At 38.6% G+C, this 18141-nt stretch overlaps 1 protein-coding gene across 3 annotated transcripts; it reads right to left on the minus strand.

The window, feature by feature from the left end:
• Positions 1-1284: 1284 nt before the first annotated feature.
• csnk1db (casein kinase 1, delta b) lies at positions 1285-17899 on the minus strand. Of its 3 annotated transcripts, none has more exons than XM_081392966.1 (10): positions 17321-17899; positions 13212-13322; positions 12924-13072; positions 11785-12013; positions 7973-8143; positions 7716-7864; positions 3907-4075; positions 3771-3820; positions 3059-3129; positions 1285-2759 (listed from the first exon to the last, which is right to left on the minus strand). In XM_081392966.1, the coding sequence occupies exons 1-9, from the start codon at positions 17394-17396 to the stop codon at positions 3097-3099; spliced, it is 1137 nt and encodes a 378-aa protein (XP_081249092.1). In that variant the 5' UTR covers positions 17397-17899; the 3' UTR covers positions 1285-2759; positions 3059-3096. The 3 variants fall into 3 exon arrangements, with proteins under 3 accessions (XP_081249092.1, XP_081249090.1, XP_081249091.1); XM_081392964.1 differs by having other exon boundaries at positions 3059-3124; positions 3678-3820; XM_081392965.1 differs by having other exon boundaries at positions 3678-3820.
• Positions 17900-18141: the final 242 nt, after the last annotated feature.

The raw sequence follows: 18141 nt of genomic DNA on the forward strand, positions 1-18141 counted from the left end.
GGACATAGCAACAGTAACTAAAGGGGGCGGGTCTTTGCGAACGGTCAATTAGCATAAAGTTTGTGCTGTATTTTCAGTTCAGTCCAGCTGTCCATCTGCAAATGCACTGGGCTTTTAACACCTTAAGCAGCGGCTCATCTGAAACATATGGTGAGGCATAAAATAGAAGTGATCAATCCTGCTTCTAATCTACCCTACTGTGGAATTTAGAAGTCACCTTGCGTAAACATTCAAGTGAAAAAAGATGTTTGGCTAAAGTAAGTTTGAAATGAACAAGTTGTAGCCTACACCTAGAAGAAAATGTTTGATGTATAACCTCAAATGGTTGTTTAATATGACCTTTTAGGAGTTCCCATCATGAGAGCATTTAATGGAATTAATTTAATTTATTTAGCAGTTTTGTTGTATGCTCGAGCTCTTTAAAGCAGAATGGATTCTGATTGTCAATGTTTTTGTTTGTATCGTTCATCAGCTGGAAAATAAATCGTTTATGATTCCAGCAATATCGTTTCTCAGTGCCATTACAGTTACAGTTGTGGTATAGTCTCTGCTATTATTTTATATTTAAGATTTTTAGAACTATATATTTATAGTGATAATAGCAGATTGTCTGAGAAAATATTTTCGCGCAAATAATGCACAACAAGGCCAATCTGTTTCCATTAAAATATAATTAAAAAATACCATTTGGCCAGTGGAAAAGATTGAGAAAAACTTTCTCTGAAATGCATTTTACACTATTTGATTTATTTATTCAAAAAAGAGGCAAGGATAGGCTACTAATTTATTTTTATCAATGTAATGTGACGGCACATCCGTATTTCATATTTTCCTAATGTCTTGTACCGTTTTACATGGTATCACGTGGATGAATAATCATATGCAAATGAGGACATGCATAGTAAAACTATGCGTTATAAGCTCCATATATGGTTATTTCGGGGTGGAGACGCACATGCGCGCAATTTTCCGCTGACTGGGATTTATAAAAGGAATCTTAATGAGACCCCTGGACTTCTGTAGAACTCCAGCATGAGAAAATCACAATGACAGAAGAATAGAAGGCTACAATGGCAGAGGTAACTGTGATGCAAGTTTTCTAGAGACCAGGACAAGCCTTTAAAGTTTTAAAATCAATGTATCTTAATGGTGGATATGCAAAACTAGCTATATTTAATTGTCTACCCTAATCGTCATGTGATAAACATCACTTTAAAACATCTGTAAATGAAGAAAAAAAAAGCTGTAAATTATAGATTATGCTTAAAAAAAAGCAACGACAAGCAAATACAAGTAATTTATTTACATTGTTTAAAATACACAAATACAGTGGTAATACAAATTCTTAAAGGACTGACAAATTGGCATGATGTCCACAAGTATGTGGAGCCCAAAGCAGCCATGGGCTTCAAACTGGGGGCTGGGGGAGAATCAGATGAAAAATTTTACCCAGGAAGTTTACCCAATGTCCTCTGTGATAGCTGACAAGGGTACGAGATGACCAAACCAGCTTCCAAGGTGTGTCAGAAAAGCCACATCAGTGCTGGAATATTTCATATAAGGGGAAATCAATGAACATCAGAACAAGACCTTGATTTGTTTTCATTCTTTCAACCTTTGTAAAAACAATCGATATCACCAACAAATGATTTACCACTTCCAAAATACCATCCGAGCCATCAGAACATAACTTGCATCCATTACCTTCCCATCATATAACAGTCCTTTTCGAAAGACACATGTTGCAGGTCTAAGCATGATCTCCATTCATCAGTCAAATCAACATCCTCAAGAGTCAAAGTTCATGTTCAGAATGCACGAAACCCCCAAAGTCTGGCACTTCATTGTTGTGGCTTTATGAAAGAGTGGATAAAAATAACTGATGATAACTTTCAGACTCAACCCATCTGCGGTCATTTCATAGACTCTCTCAAGAGTTGCATGGAAACATTTACACAAATATTTTACAGTTATTTCACAGCTTAGAAACAGAAGACACACAATAATGGGGGAAGCAGTATTGTACAAACGGGCGAGGTTCAGAGGGTCCCTCTGTGAGGACGTGTACGACTGAAAACAGTTTGCTATGAGCTGATGCTGAGATTTTGGCCCCTTTGTGGTCCATCCACTCAACACCACCAGCTTCAACAAGGGAAAGGAACCTCACCAGAGGGCTATTAAAATGTATATTAAAAAATAAATACACTGAGTAAATAAAAAAAGTTAAGTAAACCCATAACGCCACCAGGCGGACTCGTCTGTTGCCCAGGTTAAAATACAAAAGAAAACCCAGTATACAAATAAACAAGACCCATTTAAACCACATAGATGATACATTAGCCTCAAACGAGAGGAGCCTCAACCAAAGAAAGTTGTGCAGCACTGAATGTATAAGAGTGTAACTGTGAAGGAAGGTCGCATAAGATGACAATGGTGTGGGTTGGCTGATCCAGTCTCTGATTGGTCAACCTACTGGTGTGATTTCACAACAGGCCATAGCTCTCATGTCCATAAGAACATTTAAAGAGTGTGGAAGAGAAAATATGAGAACATGAGAAAAAAAAAAAAAAAGAGAGAGAGCGCCTGTTAGAAAAGAGGTCAGGTTGGTTTCTACACCATTTTGGTTTGGTCAATAGGAGGAGGAGACTGACGGCCCTATCTATTAGCTGATGGTGAAGAGCTGTCAATCAGGCATGTGTAGTTAGGTTGCCCATCGTGCTCCATATTGCAAGTGGAGGCTTCTGGGACATGGAGACAATCTGTACACAGCAACAAGATAAAGGGACACAAAGTAAATGACAATTGCCTTTTTAAAAAAATTGTCTTTTTAAGAGACTGAATGTTTATACGTTTTTCACATTATAATAGATTGATAATTGGGGAGGAATGTTTAAATGTAAATTTTTAGGAAAAACAATCCATTAACCCAAAATGGTTCCTCTATTGCATCACTGCTTAACCCTTTTTTGGTACCTTTATTTTTAAGAGTGTATGACAGTTTGCACAAGAAGAAAAAACAAAAAGCAATGTGCAGCTTACTCAAGCTAATCGAACTCACCTGGTGCACCTGCCTTCACACAAGGACGTGACGAGCAACTACTTGCCGTGGTGATCGAAGGGAATGCTATTCTGGGGTAAAGAGAGAGAACATTACAGCCTTCCACCCCCACAACACAATCCTTTGTCCACTGACATGGTACTCACACCAACCCATAATCATACCGTGCCTACTGTCTGTCATATTGAAAGAATATATGCTGCTGAAATTACTTTTCCAAGAAATACAAATGCTAGGTCAACAGCTTCCTACAAAAGGCTTTTCAACTACCTAACAATCAGATTCAACTTTAAGCTTAACGTTATCAAAAGGCTAATAGAGATTGTGAGAATCAAAAGGTTATTTATTGCAAGCAATAAAGAAATACTAATATTTTATCAGGTATTTATTTCTGTGAACGATTTGTACGTGCAGAAATAAGACTTCCTAATGTAACCATTCACAGGCCACAGGTACTGAACTGTTGCTTCTGCCAAGAAGTTAAATGTCTTTAATCGGTACGCAAAAAAGCAGCTCATTCAGACACAGACAGCCACAAGACTTGCTGCTTTTTTAAAAAGGTTTATTACGGATTTGACTGCTCTGCTGAAAGCTGGGATGAGCAGGGTCTGCCTTATACCTGTGATGTGGACATGCGGGAAGTGTCTTGCCGCCCCGTCAGGTCTGAGGACGACACGTTCACTGGGGCGCCACGATGAAGCCGCATACTGACCTTCCGTTCACGCTCCATGCCAGTGACCGGTCTCGGTGAGGATGTGTTTGCTGTGTGACGAGAAGCAAGAGACGACTGCCTACAACAGTGTTTCAAGCACTTGGGAAGAAGCAGAGGTAAGAGACAAACTGTTTACCTGTGTGAGAGGTGGGGGTGAGGGGGGTGGGAGGAGCACCATCCTGTGTGGGGCGGGGTCTGCCTGAGGCTGCTGGGATCCCTCGAGCGGCAGGATTCCTGCTGTGCCTCATCCGCTCGTCCCGTTCTCTCCTCTCACGTTCTGCCTCCTCTGCTGTACGGTTAGCACCCTGACAGAAGGTAAATGCAAAATTATGAAACTTTATAAATGCAAGATTATGAATCAAACAGTTGATTCCAACAGAGTTTGGCTTTACTCTGTGTGTAAACTCTTTACTCTTGTGTGTGTGTGTATGTGTATATATAGCTGTATCGAAAACGTACCGAACCATGACACCACTTTGTCGTATCGAACCGAACCGTGAATTTTGTAAAAAAAAATATATATATATATATATATACAGGGTTTTTCCTGCATAGAGAATTATGAGGCGGCCGCCTCCGTCAAATTTCGTGCCGCCTCCGGCTCTCGTCAAAATTCGGACAGTCACATGGTCAGATACAGTTTTTCCATCGTGACGGTTCTGTTGCGGTTACCGGCTTGTGTCCATTCTCAACCCGTATAGTGCTGCGCGGATCGCGGATAATCCGCAGGTCGGGCGGGCCAAGTAATACAAACATTCCATTCCAATTAATCGAGGGTGGATGACAGATAAATTATAATGTTTTGAGTTTAATAAAGACACGGAACTCTCATCACGGTAAAATTAAATGAACGTGCGTCACTTTTACTTTCGTTTTCAACAACGTAATGTTAATTCTCTTCAGGGAAAACACATCAAGGAAAACATCAAGGCTTGACAATAACGCTTGTCTGGGACACGTGTGTTTTTTTCTTTTTTTTTTGAAGGGAAAAGTGAGAAAGAATTGTACTACTTGTCCAACCAAAAAAAATATCCTGATTAAAACTATTTTTTATTTAAAAATAAAAAATATCTAGGGAATCACCAAAAACGTGAGGATGATTCTGTTTTATTTCATTTAATGTAAGTGGCGATTGATAGCCTATAGTTGATAATAATAGGCCTACCTAATGTACTGACGGTAACAATGTTGCAACAATGTTGTTAAGAATGTTGTTAAGAATGTTGTTAAGAATGTTGTTAAGAAACAATATATAGCCTAGGCTACACACGACAAGAGTGCTGTTTTCCTGAATGCCATCAAGACTGAAACCGAGACTGATTTCATAAGAGTTCATTAAACAGTTAAAATTAAGTCACTTACATTTTAGACGCAATGACAGTTTTTGTTCTGTTTCTGCAACGAAAATAGTTCCATACAAAGATCACAGCAGAACCATCGCGCATCTCACAGTAACAAACACTTGTAGCATTACTGAATGATTCAGCGTTTTGAACGAATCGGTTGAGTCAAAGATTCAATGACCCATTCATAAACTGCCTCATTCTGAATAAATCAGCCGTTTGAACGAATCGAATTTGAAATGAAAAATGGAGCATGCATTTAATAAAATTAGGGGGGAAATGCCCTTTATAAAAGGTACAAAAAATGTAAAAAATGTAAAAACAGGAAATGTAATTTTGCCAAAGGAAGAACTTTTATTTTAAATAAATGTTCATTTTAAATCAGCCTACTTCAGTGTGATATGTTACCATCATGCTTAACACTGAGAATTTGAATAATTGTAATGTGGTGATCAGATGCAGATATCTAAATCAGAGAATATGGGCGGTTTGCGGGTGGATTATTTATTTTTAACAGTGGATTCGGGTGACTCAAAGTGCACCAGATTAATGAATCTATCTTTAAAATGTACAAAATTTTCTATATATATATATATATAATATATATAGAAATCTATATATATTCTATATATTATATTATATATATAGAATATATATACTATATATATTCTATATATATATATATATTATATATATATATATAGAAATATATAGAAATATATATATATATATATATATATTATATATATATATATATTATATATATATATATATATATATTCGCCACAGAAGTAATAACATCACTGCGAGATCTAGTGAGAAGCATTCAAATTTCTCCATTCTTAATGGATCAAACAGCACTGACGTGGAAACCAGGAGAAACATTGTGCCATGAATGAACTAGTTATAGACTTCAAGTCCACAGATCAGCAACATTCCCCATGGATTTAATGTAGTATCACTAACTGTAACCATGGAAGTTTGGCAGGAATAGTAAAATGCTTAAAAGATCAAATACAGATTCAGGGTATTGACAAACGCGGAAGCGCAGAGGATAGACCAAAACACAGGTCACGAATTAGAAGTCTAAAACGAGAATTTTTAAAGAGAAATGATGGAGGATTTCAATATAAGAGAGGAGGAGCTTGAGTTTGTTGCCCAGCCCTATTTGTTTGAACCGCAAGATGAGTCTACTCTCACCTACTCTACTCTTAACTAGACTTGTGTGCAGCTGTTCCTGAAAGCCAGTGATTAAAGTTTATAAAGTTATTAATATGGATATTTTTCTTACAAAACCGTATCACTTCTATTCAGAAGGCCTTTATTTAACCCCTGGAGCCGTATGGATTAATTTTATGATGATCCGTTTTGGGCTTTAAAATCTGTGGCACCATTCAGTCCCATTATAAAGCTTGGAAGAACCAGGATTTATTTATTTTTACGGTTGTGTTTGGCTGAAAGAGAAAAGTCATATATACCTACCAAGGATGGCTATTTTGAGTAATCTATGGAATAATTGTCATTTTTGGGTGAACTAAACCTTTAAATACCAATGAAATGACTAACACCGTGTCCTAACTACACGCGACGCGACGCCGCAACACGCATCAGAGTTTTTGTCCTAACCAGGCGTGACGGCGACACGCGACGATTCTAATTTAGAAACGGTTTCTAATTTTCTGCGACGTCGTGCTGGAACAACAAACACAAAGTGTGACAATGATAATCTCAGGTACTGTTTATGTGCTTTATTTAATGTTAAAAGCGTGAAATGTGACTGAATATCATTTAGTGCTCCAGCTTTGTAGCTGTAAAAGCAACAATGGATATATTTCACCTCAGATCTTGAAATTAAACAAATGGAAACATGAACGTTAAATTTTTGCAGAACTATGCCCCCTCTGGCGACAAGCGAAACTGCAACACTGCAACTGAACGCGCATGACGTCACGCCCAGTCTCAAATTCCGACCCGAATCCCTCTTATTTATTTTACTGTACAGGATTATAGAGGCAATCGCAGTGATCAGAGAAGGGCTCATTCAGCCCATCAGGCAATTGTTTAAGCATGTATGGGTTAGAAAAACGGGTATTTTTAACATGAAATGTTGCGTAATGCACCTTTAAAACTGAACAAACAAGTGTATTATTTGACAAAGATTGTTTTAGTAACTCAGTAGCCTATGTATTTTTTAAATGGTGTAATATTTGTGAAGTTGATTATGTAGCTACTTATCCATTTTCTTGCGAGTGCCATCAAGATTACTCTCTAGTGCTGTGCACTTGCTGCGAGACTCCGCCCACATGCTGTTCTGATTGGCTGTGATTTTTTGATTGACGTTGTGGCGTCTCACAGTCGCGTCGCATCTAGTGTGGACAGACACACTGCCTGTCGCTGGAATTTTATCGCGTCGCGTGTAGTTAGGACGCGGTGTAAAGTGACATTTTTGAAAATAAGGCATTTCAATAACTGACTAATAACCTTTTCATTGCCACTAAAGTGAAATTACTGAACCTAAACAAAACAACAAAATATAAGCAAGCAACGCAAGTTTAAATGACCACAGTTACAAAGAATGAAGACCATCCAGACATGTACTTACAAATTTGAGCATGTTCCAATCAAACACGTAGTCGTAGGAAAAGCCCTGTCTGTGGAACAGATTCCTGAAGAGCTGCCTCAAGTATGAGTAGTCTGGCTTGTCATCAAATCGCAGTGACCGGCAAAAGTTGAGGTACGTGGCAAATTCAGCTGTGGGACAGAAAAACAAACATATTACAATCCAAGTGTTTTAGGTCAAATACAAAGCCTGATTAACATTCAGAAAATGTTAGAAATTACACAAGGCTTTGAACATACATGGGTAGCCCTTGCAAAGAACTTCAATGGGGGTGGACATCTTCTTTTCGCTGATACGCTCATACTTCTGTCTCTTGGTGGCGGCTTTCAGTCCCTGCCAAGGCAGTGAGCCCAAGTTGAAGTACATCAGCACATAGCCGAGAGACTCCAAGTCATCCCGCCGAGACTGCTCTATAGAGATGGGTGCACACAGAATTATAGCTTAATATAGGTTGCGTGGAGCAACTACTGTAGTTATTCATGAATAAGCATTCATATCATTCATACACATGTGCACAAATAAAACTCCTCAGGGAAATGCTTAAAATATACATGCATCCACTTGAGCATGAGCACATAGTGATGTCATACAGAGTCGACAGATCAACGGAAAGGAAAAATTACTCTGGAAAAGATGTCAAATGATCAGTAACCACAGCCAGAGAAGCACTGTCTATCACAACAAATCTGGGTCACACACATATATTAGGGCTGCACAATACTGGATTTTTTTTTTAACATTACGACATTTACCTCTTCTGTGATATATATTGCGATGTAAAGAAATACAGAAATGTTCACCAGATGACTTGAATAGCTATATTTGGAAAGAATTAGGGATGTCAAGATACCAAAATTCCAGTAGTCAGTACAGATACTAGGGCTGTCACTTTTCGTTCGAAAATCGATTGCACAATCGATCAGACCAACCAACGCAAGTTTCGAAAACGAAAACAGAGAATCGATTATAACGGTCTTTTTTCTCAGAGCGCGTCCAGCTCGTGACGATACGCGCGCAGCGAACGGCGCCTCTCACAGCAACTGCAGGCTCTGACAAACACACAAAACAGCAAATCCTTCTTCTTCATAATGTGTCTCTTTTTACAACAAAACTGAATTCTGCCAGTATTCAGACAGTCTCATGCATGCAGATACAGATTCGGGCTACGGTCTACAATCGCCTACATAGGCGAAATTTGTTTGACATTTCTAACCGTAAACACAGGCATGTTGAAGACTGCAGTAATGTTTTTCATTGATGTTATGGCAGTCCACTCTACTTATTGTTTTTCGAGAATGTTGCACTCCTGTTTGTCATTGTGCACGAAACTTCACGCCAATAAATCATCAGGAATATTGCTGACTTGTGCGCGTCTCAAGCGCCGTCTTTACGTTCGTCCTAATGACTGTTAGTTGTCCGTTGATTTGCCCATATTTGGCGTTTAAAATGGAAACGTCTTTAGACATGGAAAATCGATTTTACAATCGATTCAATGAACACTTATGTTTAAAAAATCGAACAGGATTTTTTCACAAAAGTGACAGCCCTAACAGATACCATTAAAATTTTACGGTACTCGGTACCAATTTCGGGACCACAGCAAAATCTGTTGGAACTATTTTTCTTTTTTATTTAAATATTTGAAAAAAATATTAAATTCAATTCAATGACTATTTATGATGGCAATCATAAGTAAATAATACATAAGCATTAAAGGCTACATGCTGTTTAAACGTAAATATTGTTTATAAAAAAATCCCATGGAGACGTAGCTAAATCTACTGTACAGTGGCCTAATATAATTATTTCTGTCAATTTCTTCAAGTTAAACCGAACTTTTATTTTGACGGCTTGCCGTGAAGACCTTTGAGTTTCAGTGTGTGTATGATATGACAATAGTTTTTTTTCTCAAATTAAACAGTAAAATGCTCATGAAGTGACTCTCAGAGTGGCTCTGGAGATTAATTTCATCATGTCATCATATCGTGAAGCAGCAGAGATTGAAAACAGGGCGAGGGTCACTCGTGCTTCAGTGTGTGTGTGTGTGTGTGTTAGGGATGGCGAAAACTAAAAATTTTCTTGACCGACCACCGAGCCTCATTAGCCGGTTGAAACCGGTTAACCGATTAGTTTAAAATATGCTATGCTATTTGAAATAACAGCTATTTCGAGCCGCGCCTGCAATTTCGCAACTCTATATAGCTCTGCCTCCAGCTCACACACACACTCACGTCACTTTTTTTAAATCCCCTACAGCGCGAAACATGAGTCCCGCAAACGCGGCGCCGAGGAGCTTGTATGTAATCGGAGGACAAATGGCTCCTTAGTATCGAAATGATTTGGTACAAGGTGATCGCGTTGAAAATAAGATGTTTGTCTAGCGTTAGAAGCTCATTTGAAACATTGCCGCAGCTCATTTAAGAAAATGACAGCTCCGAAGAGACGCCGCTTTAACCTTGAGTGTTTTAGCCTGTAGCCTTTACTTTTCGCAAACCTTGTGAGCGTGCGAACCCAAACGCTGTGACCTCGCTCGCGCCAAATGTTTTTATTGGTTTATTAAGTACAAACAGTGAGTTATGAAAAATTGAGTGTGAGGGATTTGTTCACTTCACAAAAAAGATCTTGGAATGAGATGGCTAACTGTAGTAGCGTTTAGTCCACTGTCTATAATAGCCTAATTTAGAGATCACTTTTTTTTTTTAACCGACTACCGCCAACTTTGATCGGTTAACGTTGATACGGTCAACCATCGGTCAAACGGTCATCGGTTAACATCCCTACGTGTGTGTGTGTGGTAAAAGAAACCGTGCGTCTGCGCCATTCATTCACACAGAGACAAGCAGAAAATGCGGGGTTAATATTTAAATAGTCTTTTTGCAGTTTATACACAGACACTATATATATATTGTGGTATATATCGGCTACAGACAGTGCTCCAAGTAAAAAGTTAGTCTGGAGCCCCGCGCTTAGATAAAAACACGGAAGCGACTTAAAGCAGCTGCCTATTAGTGGGTATCGAATATACCCGGTACTACAGAAATGCGGGTATCGTCACATTTTTAGTACCGACTTGGTACCGAAGCACCGGTACTTTGACAACACTAGAAATAATTAATCATTCTAGAATGAATGGGGTGATTTTTTTTGGGAGTGCAAAAAAATATTAAAAACCCTGGAAAATGAAATGGGAATTTTCACATTTGAGTTTACTCTTTACAAAAGAACTAACACAAACCTCTTTCAGAAACCATAAAGTGAACTTGAGTTTAAATAGGGCACATTCTAGGGATGCACCCACCAATCCTATTTTCCATATACGTATTGGCTTTGATACTGCGATTTTTGCCGGATCAGGTATCGATCAGAGAGGACCGGTCCGGTGCCGCCCTGTATTGGAGCCTTTCGTATTATGATAATTTTGCGCACTGAAAGATTATTAATAATCTATATTTTCTGTCATTTTTATAAAAAAAAAAAATTGTATTAATGAATTTTATAAGAATACAAATAGTAATTTGTTTTTTATTAACATTGAACCATATTAATAAGCACTACACTTACGTTCATTAATATTTTTTACAAGCTAAACGTCAACGCGAGTTTCAATTCTCTCTTACATTAGCGCTGTTTTGGACTGATTGTTTGAATGAATACACTTACTGGATCATTGAACTGAAAACTTACCAGGAGTTTAGCAACTTAAAATGATCTGATCGCAACCAGTGATGCGGGTTGGAATAGAAATTTCCACCTACCAGGTAGGCTTACAGTTGCTTGCGCCATTGTAGATGCTCAGTGTCATAATCTGACGACTTCTAAGATCATGTAACAGTGTGATGTTAATGAAGCAATTTCACGTGCTTCAGTAACTTATTTGCATTATATTTTAACGTGTTAAGGATTTTGAATTAATTGCATGCGCTAACATTAACGTTGACAGCCCTAATAAATATATATATATGCACAAACACGCACACATACGCCATATATACACACAAGCACTCACGCCACAGTGATTTAAAAGCTCACTGGCAAGATTGTGTTTTCTTACCAATGCCAAGGTGTGTGTTGATGGATGCATATCGTGCAGTGCCCGTCAGGTTCTTGTTCTCGCGATAGGGAATGTGCTGGTGTGTTCGTGCGTCACGGTATTTCTTGGCCAGACCAAAGTCAATGATGTAGACCAGGTTTCCTTTCTTTCCCAAGCCCATCAGAAAATTATCAGGCTTCACGTCCCTATGAATGAAGTTCTTGGAGTGGATGTACTCAATGCGGCTGATCTGCAAGGATTACAAAATGACATTTAAATACTTCTGTAGCAAAAATAGTCGTCAGGCATTTCAGTGTTTCAATAACCATCAGGAGTGGATCTAAGGCACATCAATTCTTAGAAGCAAGTAGAGAGTAAAATTTTGGACTAAACGGCCATTACATTTCTCAGCAACTTCACCTACATTAAAGGCTACGTTCACACTGCAGGGCTTAATGCTCAATTCTGATTTTTTGAAAAAATTCGATTTTTTTGCAAGGCCGTTCACATTTCCAATTAAATGCGACCTTTTGTGATCTCCTGTGTGAACGTGAAATGACCCAGAAGTAACCCGCATGCGCAGAAGAGTACTCAACGGTCAACGACGTCACTTGTTGTTTGCGGAAGTAGCTAAACTTTAACCAGAGCCCGTCTCTGCTTTAACTAACTGTGATTCTCTCACTCACACACACACACACGAGTGCACGCAGCGACCGTTACACAAGAGCCAGACAGCAGCCGCTGACCTATCTAATATCAGATTCAGCACAAATAAGTTAACATAACGTATATATAATGGCCGTGGGCTTTTTTTATTTTTTTTTTTATTAACGGGCTCGTCGAGGTCGACCCGTTCGGCAGATTTACCTCAGCTCGACGAATATGCAGTCCGTTTTTCAAACCGACGACTACTTCAATGCAGAATTATGACGTTTTTCGCGTATCAATGACGTGCGGGTCGGATACATGCGACCCGGCCGTTCACACTGAAGTCGCATTTCAAAAGATCGGATATGTATCGGATTTGGGACCGATACATAGGGGCAAAAAAATCGGAATTGGGTCGTTTCAGCCTGCAGTGTGAACGTAGCCAAAGACTGTCTCCAGCAGAAAAATCGGTAAAGAATGAAACAACTATTGCTTAAATTTGTGTATCATACCATCTGATCAGCCAACAGCAGGACAGTCTTCAGGCTGAACTTCCTGGAACAGAAATTGAAGAGATCCTCCAGACTGGGGCCAAGCAACTCCATCACCATCACGTTGTAATCTCCTTCTGCACCACACCACTTTATGGTAGGGATGCCAACTGCAAAGAAAGCACACAAAACACCTAAATACACTGCCTGAAAACCCAACACATGCTTTTTATCATTGATAACATTAATTTATTGAGCACCTCAGCTCCTTATTTACATATAAACGAGACAGAACACTGTTCTCATTACCTCCACCCTGCATCATCTTGTAAATCTTGCTCTCGATGTGGAGCTGAGGGTGCTTTGTCTTCACACATTCCAGTTTGATGGCCACTTCCTCTCCGACTGAAATGTCCGTGCCTGGGGCAGATCGAGAAACAGAGCCATTAAAACAGTGAATGGAGTCAGAACACAGTCTGAATCTCTAACAAAAATGAAATGACTGCAGATCATAATTGAACTTTATACTTTGTGCATACACTACCATTCAAAAGTTTGACCAATTTAATGTGTCCTTACTAAACATAAGTTTTTTTTGATGTTTACCCATATTCATGTTGTTTTGTTTGTTCTAGAGACATGTTGTTATAGCTTTTTGATACAAGCTCTAATCGTGCAGCCCTATTAAAAAGCAAACCAATTAATCGCAATGAAACCGTTGGAAATGTTTGGAAAGATGTTTGACGCGTGTTGCTTTTTCAAATGCATGTTATAAGTGACTCAAACTCACAGTGCGTTCAGATGGAGCAGCGTTTAAGAGCCGTACATCAATGAGAAAATACGCAGCCTTTGCGGTTTCAAAATCGCGTAAAGCCAAATTGGTTGAAGTGCGATTACAGCCCTACTTTTTAAATGCATTTCAAATTCTAATTCATAAACACTGAAATGCACTCATCAATGTGTAAGGAAATAATGTCTCAAAATCATGATTATAATTGAAATCACAACATTGATCAAAAAATTGTGATAATATTTTGTCCATATCGCAAAGACCTAGTTTATTTTAAATAATAAAGCTCTATTGTGCAGTACTTTGTTAGCCAAACATTTTTTCCCACCAGCATTTCTTTTAAGTTGCCAGCCATTTTTAAAAAACAACAACGTTTTATTCTAGCTTCATGAATTTGTATTTTTTTTTAAACAACACTGAATGTGGGCAAGTTTCATAAAAGCAAAATCTAGAAGAAAAAAAAGCTGAAAAATTCCATCAATGATGGGGAAGCAATAGCCCCTTTCACACATCCAGTCTGTACTGGTAAATTACAGGTAACGGATCATGTGTGAACAGGACCTTTTCAAATATAACGGTATATTGGTTCCGGCAATTTACCAGTAAGGGAAGTTGTAACAATATCAGTAAATTACCGGTATATGTACCGTGTGAATGCGGAATGAAGATTACCGGTATTTCGCTCGTACGAGCTCAGAACGTGCTGATGCAAGTAGTCATTTGGGCCAATTAGAAGCCATTGAAAGGGCAACGGCTTTGGGCCATTCATAAAATGATGAAGCGTTTACTCAGCACTGTTTACAATTGTCTTCAAATTGGAGTGATACCGAAACTAAAGCGCTTTTCCTCGTCCGGGCGGATGATGAGATCTGTTAACAACTTAAAGGAACAGTTAGCAATACTGTCATGTATGATAAAATAACTAGCCTTCCTCAGGAACAAGGCATAAACTTCCTGTTAATGACATCACAGAGTTTAATGGTATTTTGGAACTGATGTGTGAATGGTCTGTTACCGGTAAAAAGCCAGAACGCTGTTGCTTGTGTGAACAGCACATTTTTTTAATTTACCGGTAAAGTCGTTCTAGCAATTTTATGGTAATTTACCAGGATTGCTGTGTGAAAGGGGCTATTGTCTCATAAATGACAGAAAATACCATCAATGGCAGGGAAAGAGTTAAGAAAACTTAATTACATTCTATAAGATTAATTACGATAATCTAATTATCGATTTGATTACCACCATTTCATTTTCGGGGCTCAACAGACCCATTTATCATGAAAAAGAGCACTCTGGACATTCTGCAAAATATCTGTTTTCAAAAGGCCAAAAAAAACCAAAAACCTACTACCCATAGCCATCTAAACAGAAACTCAAGGACTTGTTCAGCTTGTTCCTGAGAGATTTAAAAAAAAGAAAAAAAAAAGAACAAATGATAATCTTCCCTTCAGCTGTTAGCAAAGAAACTCATGCAATGCACGTCAGATCTACATATAAATTAATCAGCAAACTAGACATTTATTCAAAGAGCACAAACAGTCAGTACTCTATGATTACATTTAGATTAAATTTACATAAAAAATACATTCTACCCATCTTTGCCAACGAACAATGTAATTAATTAACAGGCTTCTGCTCTGGTTTCAGATCAGCTTTTACAGCCATGATAAAGAAAACCAATAACACGGCAGTGTTATGCAAGAAATCCTGTCTATCCAACAGTTGACTCAAGAAATAGGATGCCAAACTGCTGATAAGGTGAATGCAAACTGCAGTCTGATAGCTAAATGAGATGTAAGGGAAGTTAAAGATGTGTCATTTGGTCCAAACATCCATCACATCATAAGCCTGAACCAAAAACTCTGAGGTTACATAAAAGCTGATGGGAAGGACCCAGAATTGTAAATGAGTTGGACAGTCAGGGGTGATTCACACACCTGAGGCCTCCAATGATGCCAAGTGATGCAAACGTAACAGAATCCCAGGAAAAGGGAGAGGTATTGCATTTATAGCCGAGTCTGACTGTCGGATGATTTGTAAATGCAGTAAGTGGTGTAACTAGTCCAATCTTGTTGGGTTTGATCTTCTGAGCCTCTAATGCCAAGGACATGGCAGATAATTTGAATGCATTTCACACAGAGTCATGATCTTCTAGTAGCATTGCCACAAAAGAACACCTCTGACATATTCACTCTGAAGTATTATTCAAAAACACTTCATTATGCTGACATACATAGAGTGGGTGGGTGCAGTTATGAAACAGAAGTAAGCAGATGAGAGTTTAAAGTCTCACCACACCCACCAAGCCCTGTTCTCACACACAGACTGAAACAATCCCATCTCAGCCAGAAAGCTTTGGGATAAAGGTCTCGCCACACTACATGATGATCAAAGTCCCCTAACAAACATTGCTTCTCTATCAAAATAAAAGCAAGCTGATTGCATTTGAGTCTATAGGTGCTTTGATTAAGTTAAACATTCTGTTGACAGGTTTCAATCCACAGCGATACGAATTAAGGCCAACAGCTGCAAAACTTCCTTTAATGCCTCATGAATAAGAGATGAACGTCATCTCTTACTGGCTCTACACAAGTACATTTAATCACAGGCTTGAGTTAAATTAAATACCATAATGGTTGAGAGTACTAATAGTAGTAAAGGTAGATTAACTAATGAAATGTTATAGTAGTAAAGGTAGATTTTGAACTAATGAAATGTTACCAGCTTGTTAAGAGCATAAAAGCTAAAACAATGACCTACTTTGGTGATCCAAACCGGTAGTGCAATAACAATGACTCTCTATTGCCATCAATTCAATCTCTAAATGTCAACCATAGATATTCAAATGATAAACAACATCCTGGTGTGATACTGATGTTCTCAACCATGAAGGCCATCTAGCATGTAAATAAAGAGTTTCTCAGGTCCCTGACTGTGCTGCTCCAGGACAGCTTTATTAATCAAAAGAGCTTTAGCAAAAATATACCATGACCCCATGATCAGGAAAATGAGACGGCATGGATCAAACCCAGAGATCTAAAATGCAAGATCTCGACTTTAAGTAGACTGCAGAGACACATCTAGGCTTGGTTGGATGTCCATCAAATGCTGATTCAGGTATGGCATTTTGGGTGGTTCAAGCTTTCAGTGAAACCTGTATGGACAGGTGACATTCACTCAAAGTTACACAGAAGGGAGGACCCGTTTGTAAACTCCTGCTCACCTTCAATGAAATTACACCTCAATTTAAAGCAAATAGGCCTACTGTGTTGTCACTGACATCTGAGTCTAATGTCAAAAGCACATATTTTTTATGGTCATGTATGACATCCTGTAGTGTTTAAACCACTATAAGCTTGTCCCAAAAGGGACGTGACGATTATTTACTCTGCAACTTCAATAAACCACTTATATACGTTCTTGTCATTGTTATAAAACATGGTATTTTATATAAATACCCAAAGAACTGAGAAACGGACCTCATAAGGAGACTATAACGAGTAAATCTCTGGAAAAACGCCACTGACAGTTACAGTTGACATATATAAAACAATACAGCATGTTAGCCGTGTCATATAATGACAGCTTAATGGCAAGAGAGTATACGGGTGTTGAAGTCTATATTTACCCAGATATATGTCTCCAAATGATCCACTTCCAATTTTTCTACCCAGTCTGTATCGGTTTCCAACTCGTAGCTCCATCGCTGTTTACTGGTTTCTCCCGAACGAGTCACTCGACTGTATTTCAGCTAATTTCTATTAAACCAGATGCTGTCAGCCCTTAAATTCGATGATACGTTAATATTTTCACGCGTTATTTACCTGCTACGATCCTATATATCTCTATGCGACCCCAACCCCCCCGAATCCCTGAAGAGAATTCGGATTCTTCCGGCGAAGTTCACTTTTCACCATTCCTTTTCTAATATATAAAACCCCGAAATGTCACAATATTGTGATCAGGTGAAAGCTTAGAGTCTGTAGATTATGCTCCTCTCGGTTTGGTCACCATTTTCCCCAAGGATGAAGAAGATGGAGGTGGATTTTAACAACGGACCCCAGTCGCAGCAGCTGTCACAGGCCTCGTACCTCTCCTGTGGTGGACACGAACGTAGCGCTGTGACGTCACTTCCCCTTGGCAACGCCTCGCTCGCCACAGTCACGTGGGAGAAACGCTGGACGAGTTTCATTAGGTCAGTCTCATTAACTGTCTCGAAAACCAATTAATTCATTATATGTGGACATCTTTACATTCGTCCCACATATATCGTATTCAGTGATTTGTATTAGTGAATAGAATAGCGGACCTGTACTAAGAATCTGTTTTGTTACATTTACATGTATGCGTATTAATGTGTATTCCAGTTGTTCAAGTTACATTTTAAATGTTTAATGTTACAGTAGTTACAGATGTTACCAGTAGCAAATAAATAAATACTAGACTAAT

The sequence above is a fragment of the Scardinius erythrophthalmus genome, assembly GCF_964197995.2.
Source record: "Scardinius erythrophthalmus genome assembly, chromosome: 18".
Taxonomy (NCBI): domain Eukaryota; kingdom Metazoa; phylum Chordata; class Actinopteri; order Cypriniformes; family Leuciscidae; genus Scardinius; species Scardinius erythrophthalmus.